General features: G+C 42.6%; 1 protein-coding gene across 2 annotated transcripts; it reads left to right on the plus strand.

Annotated features, from left to right (window-relative positions):
- Positions 1–206: 206 nt before the first annotated feature.
- ell2 (elongation factor for RNA polymerase II 2) lies at positions 207–22,919 on the plus strand. Of its 2 annotated transcripts, XM_083771537.1 has the most exons (13): positions 246–392; positions 3,428–3,475; positions 4,201–4,322; positions 5,734–5,897; positions 12,095–12,193; positions 12,668–12,924; positions 14,090–14,211; positions 14,439–14,520; positions 14,606–15,380; positions 15,925–15,997; positions 17,673–17,844; positions 18,958–19,002; positions 19,400–22,919. In XM_083771537.1, exons 1-13 carry the CDS (start codon positions 261–263, stop codon positions 19,514–19,516), a joined length of 2,208 nt encoding a protein of 735 aa, XP_083627663.1. In that variant the 5' UTR covers positions 246–260; the 3' UTR covers positions 19,517–22,919. The 2 variants fall into 2 exon arrangements, with proteins under 2 accessions (XP_083627662.1, XP_083627663.1); XM_083771536.1 differs by lacking the exon at positions 12,095–12,193 and having other exon boundaries at positions 207–392.
- The last annotated feature ends 3,084 nt before the right edge of the window (positions 22,920–26,003 follow it).

The raw sequence follows: 26,003 nt of genomic DNA on the forward strand, positions 1-26,003 counted from the left end.
ATTTTATCAATTCTGACAATGTCAGAATCGATAAAATACATCTATGAGAGCCTAAATCTTAGGCTGGTATTGATACTTACTTAAATGGGAGTAGACAGTGCTTCTTCTTCCATCACTTCAGTAGTGCTTATAATAAGCGGGCGTGGCAACGCTGCAAGGCAGCCAGGGGAGCTCCGTGTGCGCCGCTACAGCCGGTAGTACAGAACCTAAAGTGCATTGAATTCAGCCGTCAGAGGGACGATGGTGGACGGCCGCTAAAGATGGCGGCGCTCTCCCAGGACGGGAGGTATGGACTGAACTGTGGCCGGCAGACTGCGGACAGAGTCACCGTCCTGCACGTCAAGCTCACCGACTCGGCGCTGAAGGCCATAGAGAGCCACCAAAACAGCAAGGTGAGCAAGAGAACCAGGCGTTTAGAAATAAAACCAACTTAAACAAAAACAAAAAAAAACCTTAGCCAGACATAACGGATAGCTGTGGGGATTTAAAAAAAGGAGAGCTAGAGTGGGAGAGTGCCACGCACAGCTAACTGTAGTAGGGTTAGCTAGCACTGGTAGCCAACACGACAAGTTTTTTGCTGACCAGCTGCCTTTATATTTGTTCATATTTATCAATGAAATCATCGTATTGTCACGTCGCGAACCATCGCATCTTTGAGATGAGACTTTGAACTCGGGTATTAACTAGCTGTTATGAATTGTCAACTGTATTTTAGACTATAAAAAGCTGATGGTAAAAACGTCAAGTTTTTTTTCTCCTTTTTTTTTTTTTTTTTAGCAACAGCAGCAGTGTTAGCTCGTTCATTCCTCCCCTGCTGTGCCAACAACAAACTGAAGTCTATTTTTATTCTTCCTTTTTTTCAACCAAACGAGGAAATAGTCTTTAGTCAAATGAGAAGAACCACGACATTCTTGCTTCATGTGTGTCCAAACATACAAACATTTATTAATGCGATAATAAGGTTATAAATGGATGGTTGTTTGGTTGGTGGTGGTGGGGGATGGAACCAGTAGTGTTTCAAAGATGTTGGGTCGAGCGACGACTAGACGTTTAGTGAATTTATACTTTGTCGCACGAGCGTTATTACTTGACGACGTTTTTACACTTTACACTTGTTTTTATGTTGGTGAAAAAACGTCGTTTTTCGACGAGAGGGCGAGTCGTGACTTGTGAGACGACGACGTTCCAGGAAAAAAACTAAGTGAAGTGAACGAACCTCCATGTTTTCTAACTGGTTAAAGTTACCAATGCAAATGAGACGAGTGACGACTCGATATTGTTTTAACTTATAAATAGAACAGGATGGGAAGAAGCTGTAAAAGTCAAATTTTAACGTTCCACGTATCGTTTAACGTCACGGCAAAACGTGTCACACCGAATTAATGCATGCATTCGTAGACTTTTATTGTAAAAAATGTAATGTAACTTTTTAGGCCGATGGAAGAATGAATGAAGGAGTCTGTAGTTTGTTTACCGATTTGGCCACATTAATATGCGATACTTGTTTTAAGACAAATATAACGCTGTACTGAACGTTGTTTGCTGCCTGTGGTATAATTACATTAAAACGTTATGCCTAATTGCCTATAGGAAGGACGGAAGTTATGTTCTTTTCACTGATGGCCTCTTGAAAGTTATGAGGCATTGCTTGCTTGGTAAATTCCAGCTAGTTGTCCCCAAATTAAAGTTAACATTCTGGGTATAATGTGTCCCCTCGTGTAATTATATTTTACACAAGCTAATGCCATTTATAATAAACGAACTGAGTTCAGGATATTGGTCAGTTTCTCACTGTAAAAAGATGGGGGATTATGTGAAGCATTTGAAGCTAGCATTGCTAAAGGTTTTACCCAGACACCTACAGGGGGATCAAATGGAACTTAATCTTGTTTTTTTTATATATATATATATATATATATATATATACATATATATATTATAATATATATTTAAATGGTATTGTCTTGCTGAAGTGCCAGACAGGCTTTTGGTCTAAGCAGCCTTGGGCGAAGAGAGACCCAACACCAAGCTATCTGAGGTCATCAACAACAACAGGGTTGCATACATACTAGGCCATGGTTGGCAGTCAGGCTACATTTAGCCTAGCATAGGAGCAGAATGTTCAGCTCTCACTCTCTGACTGTGACAGCATTTAAGCTCATCATGACCCACAGCGATGTATCTGTATGTGATATAGAAAGCTATCATCGTGTCAAAGTAACATTATATCTTTCATGAAATGTAACCCCTCAGAAAGAACTTAGTTGCTTACTAAGCCTCAGTGTATCTATCCATCTAGCTACAACTTATCTATCTAGCTACAACTTAACAGGATCACTAGCTGAAGGATTTATTTTGTGACAACTATTCTGCAACCGTCTTTTTTTTAATGTGGTAATGTTGGGTCCATACACGGCATTGAACGGCAGCCTGCCATCTCTTGCTGACTGGGCAACCAAAAACTGCCTGCTTTTTGTTCCTCTCCCCCCTCTCAGTGATGTGCATGCCATGGGGGGGCTAAAACTAAACTGGTTGCAGTGTGAGTGAGAGCTGGCTAACTCTGTCCTTCTGTGGTGACATGAAATGTGATCAGAACTGTGTGTGTGTGTGGGGACTAGTTGGTGTGAGTGTAGGCTTTATGTTGGGGGATGGGTAGGGAAAACTGTGGCTTGATCCTGAAACTTCAGTACACACAGTGGCAAGGAACAGTAACATAGCTTAAACTGTCAACCCAGTTTCTTAGCTAGTCATCAAGGGGTTTCTCTGGCTCCTAAACCATGGAGTTTTAGTATGAGCTAAATGAGGGTATGAGCTTGTATTTCAAACAGATTAATTTTCCACACAAAACTTGGACTCTAGAAATGCAGAAAGGCTGTTGTTAATAAAATGCCACATTCTGTGTGGACCAGTCGATAGCAGACTTTGGAGTCTCACAATCTAGCCAGACGATCCTACAGCTGAGTTGAGAAGTGTGGGCAGCACTTCCATCCTAACAGAGTAGCCACTGCATGCTCGTGGCTGTCCACTCCTGTTTCAAGTAGCCACCAGCGCAAGACTTCAAAGACCATACCACACAAGAAGAAATGTCAAAAATATCCTTCACAAAAAGCCGGCATTTTCTGTCCCACAGTTTGCGGTTAGATGTATGAAAGTGAATATTTTTTGAAGAAAGTTCTCTGTACCACATGAAATGCTAAAGGGGTACCGCAGATTTATAGCGTGAAGATTTAGGTCCTGGTGTCTCTGTATCTACGCCTGAGATAATGGCATATCATACTGATTACGTAAGATGTCACCTAAGTTTCAGGCCAACATTGTCATGAATGTCATCTCAAAAGGCTTTCTTTTACAGCCCCTGTGTCTACAGAGGCTGTATGAACCTTGTATTTTTCCACTATGTTAAATCGTGTTTTCCATTCATTTTCAGAATGTACCTACTTTGCGGCCAACAATACAATTCAAAGGACTCCAAGGCGTAAGTATTTATGTTCCCTTATTGGTGGAAATCACCTCTCACACATAGTTCTAGAAAAGAAAAGGGAAAATGTAAAGATATCTTAATTCTTAATACAGGAAATGCCAGATATTCCATGTGTTTTTGTTTTGTTCTTTCCCAACTCTTACTTTGTGAGCCAGGTTATTTTTAGTTTGTAGAAATATGGTTTATTTACTCAGTTAACTCTGTATCAGTGATTGATATTGCTCGTTAAGTTATATATTCGATGTGTACCAACTCTCTGACAAGCTAATTCCACACAAACACACACACGAAAGAGTCGATACTCTTTGGACATTTTCTCTAGCTTACCTCATGATATAAAATCAACTTTTGCACACCCGCACACACACACCAACATATTCCTGCCTTAAAGACCCTCCTGTATCTCCATGTTCCCAGGCTGTTCATATCAAAAGGCCATAGCTCAGATGTAGGCACAGCCGGAACTGTGCACACGCACTCTTGCACACTGAACTGTAAGCTGATCTGCAAACTAGAACATGAGAACAGTGACTTACTTGGGAGGCGGTTTTTCACACATGGAGTATTACTTCCTTACATTCAGAGATGGACTACTGCTAACAAACCACCCTGGGTGTAATTCCAAGGATCTCTCCAAGCACAAGGGGCAAATGGACAGGTCGTGATGAATTACTTCCATTCATTGATTTATCCTCTGTGTTTGCTTGAACCTTTTACAGCGCATTAAAATTCCCAGGACCGACTCCTCAGATGCCTTCCAGAATTTTGACTTCTACTTGTCCAATGTGGGCAAGGACAACCCTCAGGGAAGCTTTGAGTGTATCCAACAAAATGCGCCCAGGTAAAGCATGTTGTTGCATCCTAATTATCCAACCATATGCACATGTTTAGGTGTGCTCACATAATTATGTGAAGATATTTATATGACGCGGCATTATTACATACAAAGTCAATACAAAAACGCAAATTGACGCGCTGTTGCCGCGAGCGGCGCAAATGAGGTGCACCGGGCAACGCAAATGAATGAATGAATTGTATTTGCTGAAGTTGAGGTTACCAGTTTTAGCAAAGTTCTCCTCTTGACAGCCAATCAGCTTGCCTTTTTAGTGAATATTTATTGATTTTGACACAGACCGAGACGTGCGCTCTGCAGCAGATAGAGTGCCTGCAGTTGTTTGTGTCTAACCGGATCTATCCTGTCACCAACCCTGTAGCCAGCAGCTCACCAAACTAATTTGGCTTTGCTTTTGGGTAACGAATTAGACCCGCAAGGGTCCATTTGGTTATCTTTTGTACTGCCCTACAAAGCCAAAGTGCAGTGACTATGTTTTTGGACACACTGACTTATTTGTGTATCCCAAAGGTCAAATTAGCCTTCATGATTTTGGGGGATAAACAATTATTGGTGTAATATCCCGTCATTTGGCTGACCAGTTGAAACACTTTTAAACCCAATATCAGCCAAAATCCATAGTTATTGCACTTTGGCTTTGTAGGACAGTGTAGATTTGCTGAGTTAAATAAAAATGGATAAATTTAGGCTGGGGGGGTGTCTGTGCACATTTCCTGATGCGCCTGCAAACAAAAGAAGCCCCCGAGTTGGTCTTTGGGTCAACAAACTGCTTTCCATTTACTCACTCGCCTGACACCTCACACTTCCCTCCTGGACGGGAACGCTGTCAGTGGGGGAAGAAAAACGCACTCTGCATGTGTCTTCTTTGACGGCTTCACAGTACGATCTCTTATGTTTTAGTCATCAAATATAGTTGCACAATTTTGATTAATTTCACACCTACATGTTTTTCATTAGTATTCGGTACTGTTTCCATCGTACTCATGTCATTGACAGCATGTGTGAGTTGGCGAACACGCGAATAAACACACACAACAATCCAGCGACTGAAGCAACGTGAAAAATATCTTTGCCTCCTGTGTGAACGTACCCTTAGAGTGTATCTTTGAATCAAAAGACCATATGTGGTGTCTACATACTATGTCATTGTCTATTCACAGCTTAAGCCAGGTACTAAATATTTTCTCCCAATCTGCACATTAAAATGCAACGATAATGCTAATAAGGCTGATAACGTAATAAGGCATACAGAAAGTGAGTCACAGTGAATGGGCTAAACATGCCAGACTGTCGCTATGGTCCACTTCCAGGAACGTGTTTTTGTGGTCACACATTCTTAAAAAGTGTTCCCTCTTTGCCTCCCATCTATCTCTCTGTCGCCCTTTATTTCCCTCTCTAGCCCGGGAGCGTCCCACCTGGCCTCGTTAGGGACGATACAGGACAAGGTCACGGTGTGTGCCACCAACGACTCCTACCAGGTGACCCGGGAGCGCATGACCCAGGCCGCGGAGGACACACGTGAACGGGGGACCAAAGTCATCAAGCCTGGGGGCCAGTTTAGAGGTAAGTCCGTCTCCCTCTACATAGAAATCCCCTGGTATTCACCTGCTGCCAACAGCACCACGCTCACATCCCAGGCTAGATCCCAGCACGCCAACATTGGCTTTGTGTGCTATCAACACCCCTCCCCTCTTTTCAGACTCAGTCCCATTTGCGGGACTGAATAGGTGAAAGCTGCCAGCCTGGCTCCATTCAAAGCCATTGTTGTGGCTGACTAAGCCATTTTGCCATCTCAGTCTTTCCAGATTAGCACTCTCGCTGATAAGGGCCAAGGGAGGCAAAAGGGAGTCAAAGGAAGCTATTTGGGTAGTATTGACACACAGCCTGCCAACATGCCATGGAAAGGGCTGAAGTCTCACACTCTGCACACTCCAGCGTTTGCAGCGTACAAACACACGTGCACCTGTTTTCTTGTCCACTGTACCTCTCGCTGCCTGGATTGAGGTCATGTAAGTGGAAAAGTAAAAGTTAATCTCTCTTGGCCTAATCATATGTTCCCTGTGGACCTATCGCAACCTTAACCTGTCATGCTTGGGGGACTTAGAGACCAGGGATGTGCTGCTGCTGCGTAACATCTTGATGTTGATGTAACGTCCCAGGCCAAATCTGGCTGCGCCTCTTGATCCACTTCGGCTAATTTTCTTCTACTGTGAAAGAACATGTTGCACCTGAGAGGATTTATGCCTAATTTATACTCTATCGAACGACGGCATCACTTGCCAAAGAGAACTGATTTACAAGCTGCCAACGTGTCGCGGCACGCGCTGTTGGCTTGAAGATCAGTTCTCGCCTCACTCTCGGGGTCTGTTTATGGTTAATGTATGTCATTGTGATGTGGCCGTGGTCCTGCCTATATACGGGCGTATTAGATTGTTTATGGTTATGTCTGACTGGCGTGGTCTGCCCGCCCTCTCATTAGACTATTTTTTATATAGGATAGAATGTCAAATGTTTTTGTCATTGAAACATTTGGCAACATTATCAGTCATTCAGATTCACTACTGTGAAGACTGCAGATGATAAAGGTTGCGTGCTTTTCAACCAAAAAGTATGTTTTGCTGCCAAGTACTCTGGACCTATTCTATTCTCATTTCTGTATATTAAACCGAATAATATATATGCCTGCATTTTTTTTGCATGCATGTTACTTTACACTAAGCCATGTTATTAACGCATCTACTGCGTGCATTTCGCTTGTTTCTATTTTGGGTAGGTATTGTGTGGATTTTTCTTGGTCAGAAGAATCCATTCTGACAGCTGCTACAAACTTGAAAAGTGAGTTGGAAGCTTCTTTGGGTCTGTTTTGTGGCCCTTGGGGATGTATTTGCATACGGCCCGGCTCAGATGGAAACTGGAAAACGAGAGGAGCAGCAGCAGAAAGGGGTGGGACATGTAGCGGGCATGTAGCAGCTGGTGACGAGTAATACACCCCATTAAACGGTGGAAAACTGATCGTTTCCTGAGTCTGTTGGTTTCAGCCTTGCATCTTGTCATTTACTGTAACCCAGGGTGTCTGCACTGGTATTATATTATTAAACGGTTATTACATTGATTACTTAAGAAGACAAAGAAAGTATTAAATTAGCATTCTACGGGGGTGCAGTACTTAGTATAGTCAGTACTTGGTTTAGACTAGTCATTGGTTAGACCAGTCATTAGTCCTACAACTACAACCTATCTCAAACCCTAACCTCCCACGGGGCAGCACACCTAAACCTAACCGTAACCTATGTCTAACCAATGACTAGTCTAAACTAAGTATGCACCCCTTCTAGGGTCTTAAGAATTCCACAGACGGAGCCAGGGAGGGTTGTTGTCACTAGTAGTAGTAGGGGAACATTAATTAGCATCATAATTGCCGCGATCATCGTGAGGTGGTTGAAAGGTTAAAGACCATGAATACTTTGTCTGTGATGCAGTCACTCAGTTATGCAAATGCATGACTTGGCTCCCCTGACTACGAATCTCAATCTCTTTAAATGATCAATGATGTCATGCAAATGGAATGCTATGGTGTATATAATATATACTATAGCATGCCATTTGAGTTGTGCTAAACAGCTTTGAAACATGTGTGAAAGAGGTTTGCAAAACAATGCTAATCTACAAGCTCACGTGCAGTGGGAGCGGGGCAGCGTGTTGTGATCTTATACTATCTACACAATTTTTGGTGCGCTATACTGACAAAGAATAAATTCGTCTTTTAAAGTGACTGTCTCATTGGAAAAATATTTGTGTCGTGTAAAAGCACCAATAACAGAATTGGATTGATATGGTACAAAATGTAAGCCTCGCATAGCCAGCCTTCATCTGCCTTTGCAATGCATATTTGCATAATTGTCCCAGGCAGATTAAGTCTGGCCCCTCTCAATTGTGGGAGGACTTCACACCCGAAGTGGTGACTAGCCAACAGATTCGTCTGGAACCAGGCTATAGAGCGTCGCAGTCCCGCCCCCTTGAGAGACCCGGAAAAGAAATCCCCGTTCATTTTCCTCATAGACTTTTCAGAAAGTATTTATTTAAAGACGTTTACACCGCGGACAAAGCCAACTCTTGTCGTGACAAATCATGACAACAAATACAATTTTTCGGGCTGAACAAATAATTAGAAAGAAGAAAACGGCAGTTTACAACACTTTTGTTGTGGTTTTTCTTCTTTGTCATTATTTGTTTAGTCCAAAATATTGTGTTTGTTATGATTTGTCACGACAAGAGTTGGCTTTGTACGACGCTTATAAGGTCTTTAAATAAATACGCTTTGAAATGTCTATGGGGAAAAATGCATTGGGAACTATTTCCTGGGCCTGGCGTCGTCATGAAAGGGGGCGGGACTTCGACGCTCTATAACCAACCAGGGCCCAGTATGCAAATATGGGGCGGCACACATTGCATTTTCAAATTCAACAGGATTGACATTCATGTATATGTGCTTGCCATAACATTTGAGCATGATATTATATTAATTGACAACATGTCACTCGCCTGCTTATTGCTGAAGCTGAAAGCTTGGTAGCAGCTGCCATACGTTAATCACCTGCCTCAGTCTTTCACCCGTGAGCCCGAGACAGCACACGACTGCATGTGGGAGCTCTTCAGACTGTGAGCGGTCATGGCATTTACTCAGGGAGCAGAGGGGGACAGCGATGTTCTCTCTTGACCTCTCTAACCATAATCTCTTAAAGAGCTTTAGAATTCATAATGACTGAAGCAGTAAAGCAAGTGTCAAATCATCCTGACGAGGCAGAGTTTAGCAGAGCAGAGGTGTCTTCAGGCTTTTTTTCTAAATGGGTTAATGAATTTATACTTTATTACTTGATGCATGCTGCATGTATCTTGCTTCTGGTGTTTCTGCATACAAGTTGATATGCATTTATTTGAAAAACATCACAATTAATTAGATTATATATATTTTTTTTTATAACTTCAATTTTTGTAGACAAACAACCCCACATATACCCCACCCTCCCCGGTTCCATCACAAAACAAGACAACAAGAACAACAACAAAAAAACAATAAAATAAAAAGGTAGTAAAGGATATAAATGATAAATGAAATAAATAAATGCAATAAAATAAAATTAGCCTTTTACTAGATTAAGGGGCTACACAGTGAACCAAATTACATGTAGGAAAAACACTTAGGACACATCATCAAAAGACAGTGAGTCGGAAGACAGTGAAAGGGTGAATTCAAGGAAAGGGGTATTTAGATTAATTTAAAATAAATTTCAGAATTTCGCTTGGTTGGCACCTCCATGTGCCTTTTCACACTCCCCTGGTTCCAGAGATACAATTTTAAATGTTTATTTGTCCTGACACTAAAATAAGCCGAACACCTTTTGAGTGCCGGAGAGGCTAGGCTGTTGTTTGCTTAGTGGCCTAAATTAGGCAATGCACACACAAAGGAATTCATACAAAAGTATTAGGCCTATCATCATCATAATATAAGCTGATTCATAAGTAAATAGCCCAAATAAATTGCATGTTTGTAGTCGGGTGACTTGTGACGCACAGTAGTTTGGTGGCTTATAATGGAGAAACACCACCGCAGCTACTTCTGATCCTGTCCACACACAGGTCAAAACAATTCTACTGTACAACTCATTATCATAAGTAGAGTTGTCCCAATCCAATTTTGTGATCGGAAATCGGGCCCGATCACGTTATTTTTAATTGATCGGAATCGTAAGGAAATTGTGCGATTGATTTTTTTTTATTGTGATATTTCTTCGCTGCATGTCACCAAGCTTCAACAAACCATAGAACTATGGCTGAAGTGAGTGTGTGTGTGTGTGTCACAGACAGCATAAAATAAGACATACAGTACAAAGTAGCCTACTTCCACCTGTTTGCTCAATGAACTTGCTCTGACAGAATTAAACAAGAACTAGAAAAAGTGCCCTTCTGGGCACAGGTCTCCACCAGGATGAGCAGATGTGAAAAATTCCAGGCAAAGGTTTTTCTTGGCCTCAGATCCGTGCAGTTAGAGGTAAAAACACTTTTCGGACAGTTATAGCGCCACCTTGAGGCTGAGTTGAAATTGTTCATGTGGCATTTCGTCCTCAGCCTAGTGGGAATGTGGGTGCACAATTTCACAGAAATCATGCGATGTGTTCATGATTTGCAGCATTTTGTTTGAAACTGAGCACACTTTGGAAGCCAATCTTAACCAATCAGGATGGAGTCTGAGAAATCTGAAAGACCGGTTTCGTTGAATGGCTCTAGAGAGACTGTACCAATTTGCGCGATGTTTGGACAAAATCTGTATGTGTACTGTGCAAAAACTTGTTTTGCACAAAGCGGCCTCCTGGTGGAGCTATAACAGGCCTTTCTGGAAAGTTTGGGGCAGAGGTTCATCGTTGGCATCCAGGGAGTGTGTGTGCAAAATTTGGCATCGACCGGGTTAACGGTGGCCGAGATTAGCTGCTCACGGACACACACACACGGACGGACGGACACACGGACGGACGGAGTGCAAAACATACTCTACCCCCATGCCTTCGGCCTGGTGGAGACAATTACTCGGTCATAACTGTCATGTGCAGCAAGCTCTTGTAGCTCATAACATTAGCTTCTGTTGCCACTCGCGTTCTCATACAAACAAATTCCTTAGGCATTCAGAGTGTGGGTTTTTAAGCCGTTCAGACTATGGGTTTTATGGGCAAGTCTCCCATTGGTTTAGATGCAGTCAATCATGAAGAAGTGTCCACTACAGTCGTCGGTATGGTCGTTAGTGAATGTAGAAAAATTAATCCTACTAGACGTGACGCCACATTGCAATCGTTCATGTTGTAAAGTGCTCGCGAACATTGCCTTGTTCAAAAAATTATTCCAGCAAACGCTCTAGGACAAAGTAGCTCACTTGTTATTGATGTAAGCATAACATTTTAGTTCCCGTTTTAGAGTTTAAAACTATCAATTCCAGCAGAGTTTGAGGCTAGCAGTTGGCACATAGCAGTAAGAAGATTTTTCCGCCTTGAAAACGATGAAAGGCAAACAATGTTTGTTTACTGTGGCTCAGGAGGTAGAGCCGGTCAGCCAATGATCCCTGGGTCGGCAGTTCGAATCCCAGCTTCTCATGTCGACGTGTCTTGGGCAAGACACTGAACCCTACATTGCCTCCAATGAGTCGTGTGAGCTTGCCACCATTGGTGTGTGTGAATGTGGGAAGTGAGGACGCTGGTGTCAGCTGTCGACTGTTCGCTGCTTCACCTCCCAATGAATGAATGAATGAACCATTGTAAAGCGCTTTGAGCACTTGGAAAAGCGCTATAAAAATGCAATTCATTACTGTGTGAATGTGATTTATGATTTTTTTTAATTGGGACTCAAAATGTCCTTTTCCGTGGGAACCGTTCAAATGACTCGCTGACTACATCAGTGCTACTGCTTAGATGTGGAGTTGTTTTGTTGCATTTGTAACAGCTGAGGTTTTAAGGACAGTTAGTTTGTTCAAGACAAGATATTACAATGTTATATTTTGTTTACATGTTTTGTGCTGCACCACTAAGCTATAAAGAGATTAGATTTAGTTTACTTGGTTTGAACCAATCCTGCATTCATTAGAAGTGTGATAAAAAGAGCCGAATATAAAGCTATCCAAGTTGAATACTGTTTAAACAAACAAAACGTCTTCTTTTTTCTTTCCCTTTTGCAAAAATTTGCAAAATATTGGATCGGGACTTAATCGGTATCGGCAGATGATGCTAAAACTGTAATGACCGGAATTGGATCGGAGGCAAACAAACGTGATCCGGGCATACCTACATACAATCACACACTGGCCCAGAGAACATGCAGTAAGTTGAATCGGCTATAATTCATGTATTGCTCGGCATGGCTTTCTCTGGTATTTGGGAGTAAGTAACGTTGAGTTTATGCTTAATGTAATGGGTGTGACAGTTCACCCGGGCCGTCAGACTAGGTCAGAACTCAGAGTAGAGCCCCACCAATCTATCGGTCAGGCCGATATATTGGTCATTATTTGACTTTTTCGATACCCTGTGTGTCCTGGTTTTTGACCACTTTCAACCTGTCATTCTTTTTGGATTTTTTTCTTTTTTTGTGGGCTTTTAGCACATCTAAAAGCTCACAACACGTTGCAGCATTTTTGGGGGAAAGAAATTTATATGAATGTTATCAAATTGTAACTTCAATAAAATCCAAGTATTTCAAATTGATTAGAAAGAGTTGGGGATCTGCATCGGACTCAAAAGTCCTGGCATCGGGTCAGAACATTGTGTTAACGTCTCTCTCTCTCTTTGTCATCTTAGGGAAGCAAGTCCATATCCGAAAGCCGGCGCCGTCGGGCGATGTGTGCCCGGAACGCAAGCGCTCCACACCCATCAATCCAGCCAACACCATCCGCAAGTGCCTTTCCAACAACCCCGTGGCCCAGCGGCCGTACCGCGACCGCATCATCCACCTGCTGGCGCTGAGGTCCTACAAGAAGCTGGAGGTGCTGGCCAGGCTGCAGCGGGACGGGGTCAGCCAGAAGGACCGCAGCTCTCTGGGGAGCACCCTGCAACAGGTATGTTGGCCCGTCTGTCTGTCACAGTCATCGCGTTGATGACCCCAGTACCATTCTACAAATAATTGCCCCCTAAATCAGTGGTTGGTGCAAAGGACCCCTCAAAATTATATATTTGGCCGCGGACCCCACCATCTGAAAAATGTTTTGTGTCACAGTTGTACCAGCTCGCAGCGGGGCACGAACTTCCTAAGTACGGGGGGAGGGGACGGGGGAGGGAACGTAACAGTTTCAGGAAGTGAACTAGTTTCTTCTTAGTTCTTGTTCACGGCAATGACATGACGAATCGATCATCGTTCTTGCCACAGTTTTTTCCTAAATATGAACAAATGTTTTGTTCATATTTAGGAAACCCCTGTGGCAAGAACAAGCTAAACTAACTGGGACTTGATTTGCCTATGTATGTATGTATGTATATATATATATATATATATATATATATATACACACACACACACACACATACAGTATATACAGCAGTGATATTTGTCATGGGTAAAAAAACGTTCATTTCACTAAACGAACGATTTCGTTCATGTTCACGGCAATGATCCGTTCAAACGATTCATTCAGTATAGCTATTGTCTAGTGAAAAGCAACACAACACCGCTCACAGCCCGCACTCCCATCCTGTGTACGGGGGGAGGGGACGGGGGAGGGAACGTAACAGTTTCAGGAAGTGAACTAGTTTCTTCTTAGTTCTTGTTCACGGCAATGACATGACGAATCGATCATGAATAACCCATCACTAGTCACCAGTAGTTATGTGATGAAGGTGCCATGTGCACAACCCCCGTTGCCTGGCCTTCTGCAGGCATTGTAGCATAGAATGCAAATCACTCCAGTTCATTGGAATACAAAGGCTTCTATTGAACGTGTGTGCACAGCAAGCCACTTAGCCCTAAAACATACATTTACATACGCAGATGTATGCCGTGCACTGGTTTAGCTAGCACAATAAATGGGAAGTTTCAGTACATCATTTGAACGCGTGATCCAGAGATTACAATATCTGGCTAGCTTTTCTCAAGTTTTGTGTCAGCTCTGCAGGCCACAGTTCGGGTTAGCTCTCTCAACAGAACATGGCATTAAATGTACATATGGAATGAGTGTTTTAGCATTTTACGTCTACTGAAGTGTGTGTCCGTGTGTGCCCACAAAACAGATAGCGAATCTGAACAAAGACAACTCGTACGCATTGAAGGATTTCGTCTACCGTGAGGTCCAGAGAGACTGGCCTGGGTACAATGAAGACGACCGGGTCCAAGTGGACAGGATCTTGGCTCGGTACAGAAACATCTGTCTTGATCTATATAGTATATGGTTGATTGAACTAGTTAGGAAACATTTACTCCTTTTTGTGATCAGACAGCTTTGATGCTGCTTTAATTAGCTTATTAGGTTAATGTATTATTATTTTTAATTTATTATTGTAAGCCGGAGCTAATATTAAAATTTACTGGTCCATAACTTGTCCTCTCTATACCTCCCACCCTCTCCCTCTAATGTAACAGAAAATTGGGTCTTCCTACTGAGCCGCTTTCGTCCAGCAGTTCTCCTAAAGACGGTGTCCCCTCGTCCTCGTCCCCTAGTCAGGTAAGGGCACCTACACTGCAGACACAAAACACAGAGTTAAGACGACTGCACCGAATGGTAACGTTTTATGTTTTCACTCTTGCAGAAGCGCCAACCTGATTCGGAGCCGGCCGACTTCACCGACCCTCTGGCACCAAAGAAGCCCCGCATCTCCCACATCAACAACCGTGGCCCGGGCGCGTCCTCCTCATCTGACCGCCGCGAGGACGAGGGCAGTCCCGCCATCACCAAGCGCCCATTCCTACCCGCCGGTGTCACCTCGGGCCCACCGCCCCACCTCCCCGTGACCTCCCACCACCCGGCCCCCTCTTCCTCTCACCACCACCAGCAGCCCCCCAGTCCCAGCTCCGTCTCCAACTCGCCCAGCACCCCGGAGGGCCGTGGAACCCAGGACCTGCCTTTGGACCAGAGCTCCTCCTGCAGGGACCCTTCCCCCACCCGGAGCCCGCTCCCCTCAGACCGGGGTCTGCAGGAGCGCTACCAACCCGCTGCCGCCACCACCACCACCACCCCCCCAGCACCCGGACCTCCCAGCTCCCTCAGCCCGACCCCTCGCACCTCTCTCACCGTCACCTCCACCGCCATCAGCAGCCCCCCTTTGTCCGCCAACACTAGCATAAAGTCCAAGAAGAAACCCAAGAAGCACAAAGAGAAGGACAGAGAGAAAAGCAGGAAAGAGAAACACAAACACAAGGAGAGGGGCAACTGCAGCCCTCCCAGGGTGGCTGACCAGGGGGTGGCTGACCAGGAGAAGCCCTCAGAGGGCGGCCAAACGGGGAAGGCTGAGAGGCCCCGGAAGAAGCACCGTGCTCAGCAAGGGGAGAGGGAGCCCATCACCAAGAATCCCCACAAAGACCAAGGTGGGTTGTTTTGCAGTGGCAAGCTTAGCTAAAACGTCTTGTGTTCTTTGGTTTCTTATCCCTCACATTATACTGACTGTCTTCGGAAGACACCATCTTATTCGGGTGTCTTCGTCAGACTTTCAATTTGGTGTCTCTGCAGTGTCTGGGTCTACAGCTGACTAAACCATACTGCTGTTTCTTATCTCGCAGAGATACTGTGCTGTATCCTGTCTTTTATCATGCCTGCATTTCATGTTCTGCTTTTACGTGGTTTATATCAATGAGCTGTACTTTGCCTCAACATGTTGAACCACATTCTGCATTCGGTTTGACTTCTTTCATTCAATCGTACTCATTCCGTCCGATGCCTCCTCTTTCTCTGACTAGCATAGTCTTTGGAGTCTGAATTACTTTCACATTAAACCACAGAATTTGTTTGTAAAGGGTTTCCAGTTAATCTTGTGAGCTAAATCTTTTTCTATACCGTACCGTGCTCAGCCAGGGGTGTAGTCAAACTCTCCAGAGAGGATATATGATCTAACACTGATTCTCCTCTTCTCAGACTCCTCGGACAAAGAGAAGCCAGTCCACTCCACAGACCTCTCTTCCACCACTGTTATGCCAGACTATGTAGCGTGAGTATTGGAACTGAACAGTCCTGTCCTTTTGTGTAGTGAAAGTATTGGAACTGAACAGTCCTGTCCTTTTGTGTAGTGAAAGTATTGGAACTGAACAGTCCTGTCCTTTTGTGTAGTGAAAGTATTGGAACTGAACAGTCCTGTCCTTTTGTGTAGTGAAAGTATTGGAACTGAACAGTCCTGTTCTTTTGTGTAGTGAAAGTGAAACGCATGGATTAAAGTTCTCAGTCACGCCACGACTGATATCAGTCATTTGAATTCCATAGATGTCTGCATGTCTTCTATGGAAGAATACTATGCACCGAAAATAGGCTATCTACAAGCTTAGTTTACGGTGAAAGAGTATTGAAGTGGTTGAACTAGGATACAATGCGTGTTCAATCATGTTCCAAAGGTTAACCCTCTGACTGTCAACTATCCTCTTTTGGTCAGGACTAGTATGGATGACTTTAACATCAATCGCCAATTTGGAAAAGAGAACTTTCTGAAGACAACATGCACTGCCATTGAACTGGCTCCTTGTGAGCATTCAGTTTGGATTGGCCCTATGTGATAACTTGCTTGGCATACACATGCAGTGTTGATTTAGTCTAAGATGAAAAATGTTCGTCGACTACCTTTTTCCACTGACAAAGTAAATGGAAATTAAATAAAAACTAAGCTATGATGACTAAGACTAAATATATTGACAATTTCGTCAGCAAATTAAAACTAGACTAAAATGTTAGGAAGGGACTAGTGGACAAGAGATGCAGTATAAGTCATTTTACAATCTGTTTCATGCTGAAAATAGCTGAGCTACAATTAGATCGGCTATTTTCGGCTATTTTCAGCAGGTGTAAAAACATGCAGTCATTACGACGGCATCAAGGCCTGCCAAAATGCATTTTAGTCAACTAAATGAACTGTAGATTTAGTCGACTAAATTCTTATGATATTTAGTCGACTGAAACTAGATGATATTTAGTCGACTGAAACTGGACTAACACTAAAACATTCAAGGTGACTAAAATGTGACTGACACTAAATGAAAACTATTCAACTATTGCTGTCAAAAACACTGGCTGGCCCGGGTGACTGGTGTAGCCGTCTGGGCACCTTGGCTGGTAATCCAGTCTGGCAGTGTGCCGCGGGTTTGACTCCCGATCCCGACGGCCTTTACTGCGTGTCACCCCCCCCCCCCATCTCTCTCTCCCCATTTCCTGTCAGCCTACTTTATACCTATCCCTCTATAAAAAAGAAAATGAAGGCGAAAGCCACAAAAAATACAGTATATATATCTTGCGACAACACTGGCGCAGTGCATCCATGCTTGTGACAAGTTGCTAACCTTTTTAATCAATTGGCTGCCTTTGGCAGAATATTCCATCATTTAAAATCCAACGTTGTCTGCTTTTATCTGATCTCTGGTGATCATCATCCATCCGATGTTCGGATCTGATTTGTGATAATATTTTTATTTTTTTGATTGATCGCATCGCTCCCGACATTAACATTTCTGGCGAATGATAAACATTGTGAGCTACTGCTGCTAACACAATTCTTACAATGGAGGTCTGCGAGCGAGGAACCCAGATGTGATCTGTCCTATTCTGGCCGGCGCAGCTACCCTCTATCGCCACCCTGTCTGTGGCGGTCAACTTGTTAACAATGCCGTTTCCTGTGTTCACAGGAAGTACAGCCCCTTGGCGTCCATGGACCAGAGGCAGACCTACAAAGATGACTTCAACGCAGAGTATGACGAGTACCGCGTCTTGCACGCCCGCGTGGAGAGCATCACCCGTCGCTTCACCCAGCTGGACAGCCAGTGCAGGAAGATGACGCCTGGCACCAAAGAGTACCAGGTATACCAAGAGCTGTACTTGAATACAATGTCCATTAATCCAGTGGGTTTTCAACCCTTTTCATATCAAGGACCACTATTTATTTCGGCATTTGAGTCACGGACCACCTTCTGATGACGTTTAGCCTCTCGGCCCCAGATCTTTGAATATTTTGGTTGAAAACCACTGCAATAATCCAAGACCTGAATCCAAGACAAATTCCTCGTTCTAAATCAGTGGTTCGAAACACTTTTGAAGATGTTTAAGAATTAAAAAGATAAATCAAAATTAGCAGACAAATGTACAAATAGCTTGTACAACTGCTATTTGTTAACAGCCAACGCAAAAATATAAAATGACAGGGATGCTTTCTCGGTTTGAATGGTTTAACCCATTCTGGGCCGGAACCCCTTGTGGTGTTTTAGCATTTAGCATTATATTATACTTTAGCTATGGAAAAATAGCAGATCTACAAGCTCATATGTCTGCTATTTCTGAAAAAAACGTGAAAATGTAGCATAGATCTTTGAATATAATATTCTTTCAGAGCGAACGTTTTATTTTATTTTGACGTCGGACCTAAATGGTTTAAGACATGAGACGATAATGTCAATTTCACTTCACGATTAATTGTGGTCCAGATTATTGCGTTTTTAACGCTATAATCAAAATATACCTGAAACTTGTGAGTATTAAAATACAATTTATATATGGAGATGTGAGGTCACTGTCCGACAGCAACGATATTCGGATTGTACCATTTTAGGATGGTAATAGATATTGGATGGAATCTTCATTTGGGAAACTATAGTCCAAATGATTAAAAACGGATCCGATCCCAGTTAGATAGATATAGATCAATCTTTATTGTCATTGCAACAAGTACAACGAAATTAAAAGTGCCAACCGATCAGTGCTTCATAAACTAGATATAAAAAAAACTATAAAAGCTAATGCAACAAAACACACACATAACTGTACTTCATGTTATTGCACAAATCCCTATTGCACATGACATATATTGCACAGTACATGCTCAGTTGCAGCTGTTATTGCACAGTTCAAAGTATGTTCATGATTTGATATGTTTACTGCATTCCAAGCTGACGTGGGTTTGTTTTCCAACATTTGCAGAGGGTACACGAAGAAGTGCTGAAAGAGTACAAGAAGATGAAGCAAGTAAGTGATCGCACGGAACCATTCAATTATGTATAATTACACTAATTGTGAGCTGTACGCATTGGTTAAGCCCATATGGAAATTTACATTCCAAGCACTAAATGTCTGTTTTATTTTTTTATTATCTATTTTTGCCAAGTATAGTGTATATATAAGGCATTTTCTCAAAACACAGCTGGAGTCATTGACGAAGGCAGAGACCTTGTATAAACAAAAGATTATAATAATAATGCGTAATTATTACTATTTCCACCATTTCTGAACATTTCCGATCCATTTCCTGAAAAGTCACGGATTTGGGTTTCTGACGTCCGACTACGACAATATGTTTGCTTCATTTATGCACCTGTTTGATGGTTTGTGTGTGTGTGTCTCTCTCTTTGCGTGGCCTCTGTAGCACAGTCCCAACTACCACGAGGAGAAGCAACGCTGCGAGTACCTGCACAACAAGCTGGCCCACATCAAGCGGCTGATAGCTGACTTTGACCAGCGCAGAGCCCAGGCCTGGAGCTAAGCACAGCCTGCCAGGCCAGGCCTAGGCCTAGGCCTGGCCTGCCTGCCACCACACCTTTGCTAATCAGTGTTGAGAGAGAGAGAGAGAGAGGAAGAGGGGGGGTGTCCAACTGGCCCTTATTTATTCATATCCCCTCTGTTACTGCCTCCCAATACCACCTCCCTCTTCCCCGTCTTCCCCCTTACTGTCCACTTCCTTCATTCCTTCCTTCCTTACCTTTTGATTCCACAGGCCACGTTGTTGCCTGCAACCTTTAACTTACTTTCACTTCTGCTCCCCTATATTATTATTATTATCATTATTATTATTATTTTTTCTTTCTCAATGGTTTTTACCCAAAGCTCCTCTGGAATTCTAGGCCACCGGACATGTGAACAGAGCTACATGCATGTGTGATAGAGTTCGGAGGGATACTTAACACTTCTAGCCTTTTTGAAGGACTTTATCTCAAGAACAAGAAACAAAGATATTTTTGAACAGCAGAGAAAATATTAACACATATTTAAAATAAAGAGGTAGATCTATTTATTTTGAGACTCGTCGTACAAAGAGAGTCCACAGATGATTTATTGTTTAAAAAGAAAACTTTATCTTTTGTCAAACAATGCAAAAAAAGAATTACCATGGGCCTTATGTGTTCGACTTTCTAAAGCCATTTTGCACGCGAGATCCATATGTCGTCTCAGTCGATTAAGATGGCTGCCCTGCGTTGTTTTCCCCCATCCTTGCCCACTACAAAGAACTGTATTGGATGGCTCTGGTACAGCACGTTGTTGTTTTTGCTGTGACGAGTTCTCAGTTCAAAGGGAGGGAAATGAGACGTCAGAAGAAACCACTTAAGCTGACAGAGTCCATAGACAACGGTGTGTGTGTGCATGGATTGTAACATTTAGTTGTAATGGCCATGTGGGGTGGGGGAAACTCAAAGAGTTTCACCCCTTGGGGGGGAGGGAGGGGGGCAGCATTCTCAGCACCATCAGTGTTCAATGTCCACGGTGCATTTATGGGTGCCTTAAGGTGTTTACACTTGTCAACACTGAGTTGGGCAGACCCTTCGGGGCTCCGCAGAGGAACTACAAATGTCTGGTAACGGGCTGTGTGTGTGTGTGTGTGTGTGTGTGTGTGTGTGTGTGCGTGTCGAGTGAGAGAGCGAGAGGCCCGGTGAAACTGAGTATTTTGTTCAGGGGTGTTTGGTCGGAGTGTATGGATGTATGTATTTGCATGATAGTGCGTTAACAGGAGTGACAGGTGAAAAAAGACTAATGTTGAAAAAGAAAAAAACTGAGAAAACGGAAAAAGGAAAAAAAAGCTGCTAGTGTTTTCTTTTTTGTTTTTTTTTGGGGGGGGGGGGGGGGGGGGGGGGGGGACCAGCCAGAACACTCAGGATATACCTGGCTGGAGTAACCAGTACATGTTCTTAACTGGGGAGATGTGAAGTAACCAGTTCATGTCCTTAACTGGGGATAGTCATTTTCAGAGTCACTTGTCTTTGGATTATGGAAAAGACCTCTTCAGCTTTATCCAATGGCAAACAGGCAGATTTCTTTCTTTTTATTTTTTACAGAATCTGTAAAAATAGAGGAAAAGAGTACATCATGAGGACTAATCTATCAGAATGATAGACTACGAGTTCTGTCGATAGCTTCTTTTTTTTTGCCCCCAACAGTAATGCCGATTTAGTTTAATGCGATGGATGAATGGTTATATGAAATTATGAGAACATGTTTTGAGTGTTTATTTCAACAAGGGAAAGATTATGTTTACAAACCTTTGTTAGAATTATTGCCAAAATGAAAAATTAAATGCTTTTCTGGTATTGAAACAGGGGAGTAACATTTGTGATCTAGTCTTTATTTTCTGAGACGCCAGATGTCAATACTAGAAGGTATGTTCCCGGAAAATGAGTGTTCTTGTGGTTTTAAAGGAGAGGGCGAGAGGACCTCTGTATAATTGAAGGCAGTCCACTCACTGAGTGGTGATCTATATGGAAGCCAGCGCTTTCTCTGTTTGCTGCTCTCATGCACAAATGCACAGTTTTGGACATTTAAGAATTTATCATGGCTTGCATTTGGAAACCAAACAAATGTGACGCCTCGAGAGAAATGTTGATAAATGTGAATTCAGCCCGCTGTTTTTCTCCTATGCTTGTGGCGGTTTGACAAATATCCAGTCTCTGCAGTGGACTGGCTGTTTGTGGACTGTCCAGAACCTCATCGGTCCAAACAGCAGACTGTGTTCCATACCATCAGAGATCACCAATCGGTGAGGTTGCCTTGTTATGATTTGAGGATTGGAAATTATATCGGCCCGGGCGGCATTACATGAGTATCAAATGGCATTAAAAATGTCCACAATAATGCACGGCTCCATTCTACATGTTGCACTCGCCTCACGCTCAATTTCCACTCCATCACACACCAGTGTTGCAGAAAAGAGTTGATCTACAAGCCAACAATGTGTCGTGCTGCGACGTGTTCATTTGTACATCGGCTCTATTCTGAAAGGTTTAAGTCATCAACGTACAGGGTGACTGATGGGGTATATTTTCATGCTTTCCAGTGAGACGGTCACCCAATTTTTAGAATTACACATGGCAGACATCCCACTGTATACAGGCCTTTAAAGCTCTCCCATCATTTTGCACATTACCTCCCAGCTCCCTTAAGACAGTGGTTCTCAAAGTAGGCCCTGGGTGTCCCCAGGGGTCCTTCAAGTGGGTGCCCAACAAAATGATTCAATGTAGCGTCAAAATACGTTTGACCACTTAAACCCTATATACATGAGCTATTTGAAAATAGCCCATCTATATTTTTCACACATTTATTTTAAACATCTTGTATGGAGGTCCCTGACACAAAGGAATTTGGGTTTGAGTCCACTCCACACAGCCAAATATTAATTTTGGGGTCCTTGACAAAGTTTGAGAACCACTGCTCCAAGAGTCCTGCCTGTTGAGCACTGGTCATTTTATGTAGCAACAAGGGTGCTAACCCCCTCTCCTTACTAGTGTGTGTGTGTCCCCTCCTCCCTAGGGAAGCATGAAGCTCACGTTTCTCTGTAATGGTTCTCGGTCACCCTCACAGCCTTGACAGGTCTTGCTAGTGCTGACATAAGCAGTGTAGGCAAAGAGAGACTGGTCAGAGGAGAATTACAATGAACTTTTTTTTTTTTTAAGGGACCGGGGTCCTCACTCAATAACATGACAGAAAATATGGTGGGGAGGGGGGGCAGGGTTTCGAGAGATTGAAAATTAGTCTTAATACAGAAGGGGACAAGAGTGTAAAGTTGCCATGGTAACGTTTCTGATGAGACCGTTAATGAAATGAATTGTGAATGAATTCTGAGCCTGTCTGCCTGATGTACAAATCATTCTAATAAAAGTCAACCTGGTTCCACATTGAAACTGTAGGCTTGTTTTTGATTATTAAAACCATGTTTCCATGTTAAACTTGTAGAGGGCATGGGTCTTCAACAGGGGGTCCTCAGAGTTACTACAGGGAGGCCACTAAAACTTAGTGTGATAGGAACTTTCTTTTACATGTAACACTTGTAATACCCTAGAACCCTAGAATATTTGTTACCTGTAGAAGAAAAGGCCTTCGCCTATGAAAAACCTAACTAACTGAAACTATTGTGTTAAAACAAACTAAAGCCATAGAGAAAATGTCCTTAGGTTTAGTCTTTCATACATGAGCCTAATATTTTCACACATTTCCAAAAACGAAATTCCTAGTGAGTTTGAGTAGATTGAGCTATTTCCACAAGTTTTCTGAGGTTTTAATCTCGCATCTGAAAACTACCTAATAACTCATAAAACAAAAAATATATTGAACAAAACCAGAAACCTGCTTTAAAGACTAATTAAAACTAAGTAAGTTAAAACAAAATAAGAAATTCAGACAAATTAAAAACCATAATGGCCTTTCTAGAAGGCCCACTGGGGTCATTCTGTGTGGAAAGTACATGTTCACGTGGCCTGCTCTAGTTGCATCAGTTTCTTCTACAAGCTCACAACGGCTCCAGTTTCTTCTACTAGAGATCAACTATTGTCACGTTTTCCTCTTTTACATTATATTTGCCAATTTGCCATTAAAAATATATCAAGTCATTGAATTGTCACTTCAGAGATGTGCAGAGATACCCTGTATACACTGTATGTTGGGTTTGTTTACTGTTGAGTGAGAAAACAATATTGCACATTAGGCCAATCCTCCCCCACCCCCAGTTTGGGAACCGCTGATAGGACTGGTCCCTGGGTTTCTATCTTCTCTTTAAAGGCTGCTAATTTAATTTACAATGGGATTTAATTGTGGTGAAATAATGTAAAGCAACAACAAAGTACTTGGTAAATGTTCATGGGAGGTCCCTATATGGATTATGACTTATACTCTTCCAGGTTTGACACGGAAACAGTGAACACGTGTTGCTATGAATGTATATTATGTATGTTTATGTATAATTATGTAATGTATATGTTCCATACATTCAGTTCTATGGTGCCACCCATGGGAAATAACAAAATGTCCTAAAAGAAAACATGGACATGCATTGACAGTGCATACATAATGCACACGTGTGTGCATGTGTTTGTGTGTTTGTGTGTTTGTGTGTGTGTGTGTGTGTGTGTGTGTGTGTGTGTGTGTGTGTGTGTGTGTGTGTGTGTGTGTGTGTGTGTGTGTGTGTGTGTGTGTGTGTGTGTGTGTGTGTGTGTGTGTGTGATACCCTGGTTCAAGTGCTCACACAATGAACTGTAATGGCCTGAGGGCATTGTGAAGAAATCAGGGTGGCTGATCATTTTCAGCTACTGCACCCTTTTACTTGTGGATTAAATTGCCTCTGCACATTTCCCCTGGGTTTCCATGTGCCTCTTTTAGAAAGATAGACGTACCCATCAGAGGGGAAACCTGTTGAGCAAGTGATAAGTCTAAAGAGTACAGCCGTGTTGCCCAAAGGCTGAACAGAACCATTTGAACACAGTAATAAGCACATTATAGCCACAGAATCAGTCTACCTTAGTTCGGTTGCCAAGTATGAGATGGAATTTCTATAACCACCAGAATTAATTGGATTTCGTCAACTGTCGGGGCGGAAACCTCATATGTTCATAATAACCATTACAGTTCATGCAGGAAATGTCAAAATAACCTGTGGTAAGTTATTTAGATGAAAGCTTTAGTTTGCACTGCAGTTAGATTTTCTACCAATGAATGGCAGTTTCATGACATTGTGAATAACCCCATATCTGGCACATGATCTCAACCAAAGATAACATGATGTAAAGTAGGCGATACAGTTAATAACCGTTACCTGGTGGAAGTTTTTAACTTGGCCCAAACCTCTGAGTGCTCCTGAATCAAAGGGTTTAGACTGAGAGACAGTTTGATTGGATCATATAATTACCCTTATTTTCACTCTAAAAGACATCTGTTTGGAAATCTGCCCATTCACCTCAGTCAGTATACACAGCATGTTGCCCTAGCTGCTACCCTGTGTGAAGGACAAGGCACTGTTCCAAGCTTTTACAGTATCCTGTTTCCTTTGCAGTTGTGTGTGTGATTGATTGAGAAGAGAAAACCGGTTTAAATGGATACATACTGTACATGATGCAAATCTTCACTGTACTGTGACTTTTAAAGTATCTCATAGTGATGATTTGTTTCTTGCCAGCAACTGGAGCACTTTACATTTATATTAAAAGTGTATCTATGTCTGTCTGTCTGTCTGTGCAACAATACAGGTAGCCTTTTTAAAGCACTGGCACTGAGTGTGAGTGTGTGTGTGTGTGTGTGTGTGTGTGTGTGTGTGTGTGTGTGTGTGTGTGTGTGTGTGTGTGTGTGTGTGTGTGTGTGTGTGTGTGTGTGTGTGTGTGTGTGTCCAGCCCCAGGGTACGTCCTTGAGGTGGTTCCACTGGTTTTAGGGGGGTCCTCAGCAAAATGGTTTAAATTGTTAAAATGACTAACCATTATTAAAAACTTAAAAAGCACTGACGAAGGGCTTAGGGCCGAAACGTTTGCTTTTTAATTGCACTTTGAGCACAGAGCACTTTATGAGCATGTTAAAAGAAAAGAAAAGAAAATATATTTTCTTAAGTCTCAGTCTAAGGAGTTTTACTTCTAGTTTCTATACGGTGAGCGAGTCTTTTTCTGCCAATTTTGAAAACTTTTAGCACCCATATCTGTTCTTATATGGGGGTTCTAGCACAATATATTTTCAAATGGGGGTCCGTGGCCAAACACATCAATTTGGGGGTCCATGGCTTCATGGCTTGACATGAAACTTGTTTTATCGATAACTTAATATGGTTGTAATAAAACCAAGCTTTTATAACACAATAGGATATATATGTATCACTGTAACTTTGTGATTATTGTGGGGTGTCCTGGGACTCCCAGGACATAGTCTGCAGGGGCCTGTGCACTCTGATTGATTGGTTGATTGATTGATATTTTTTTTCTTAAAAAAAGGAAAAAAAAGAAAATATATATCC

This window comes from Protomyctophum parallelum (assembly GCF_964188405.1).
Source record: "Protomyctophum parallelum genome assembly, chromosome: 8".
Taxonomy (NCBI): domain Eukaryota; kingdom Metazoa; phylum Chordata; class Actinopteri; order Myctophiformes; family Myctophidae; genus Protomyctophum; species Protomyctophum parallelum.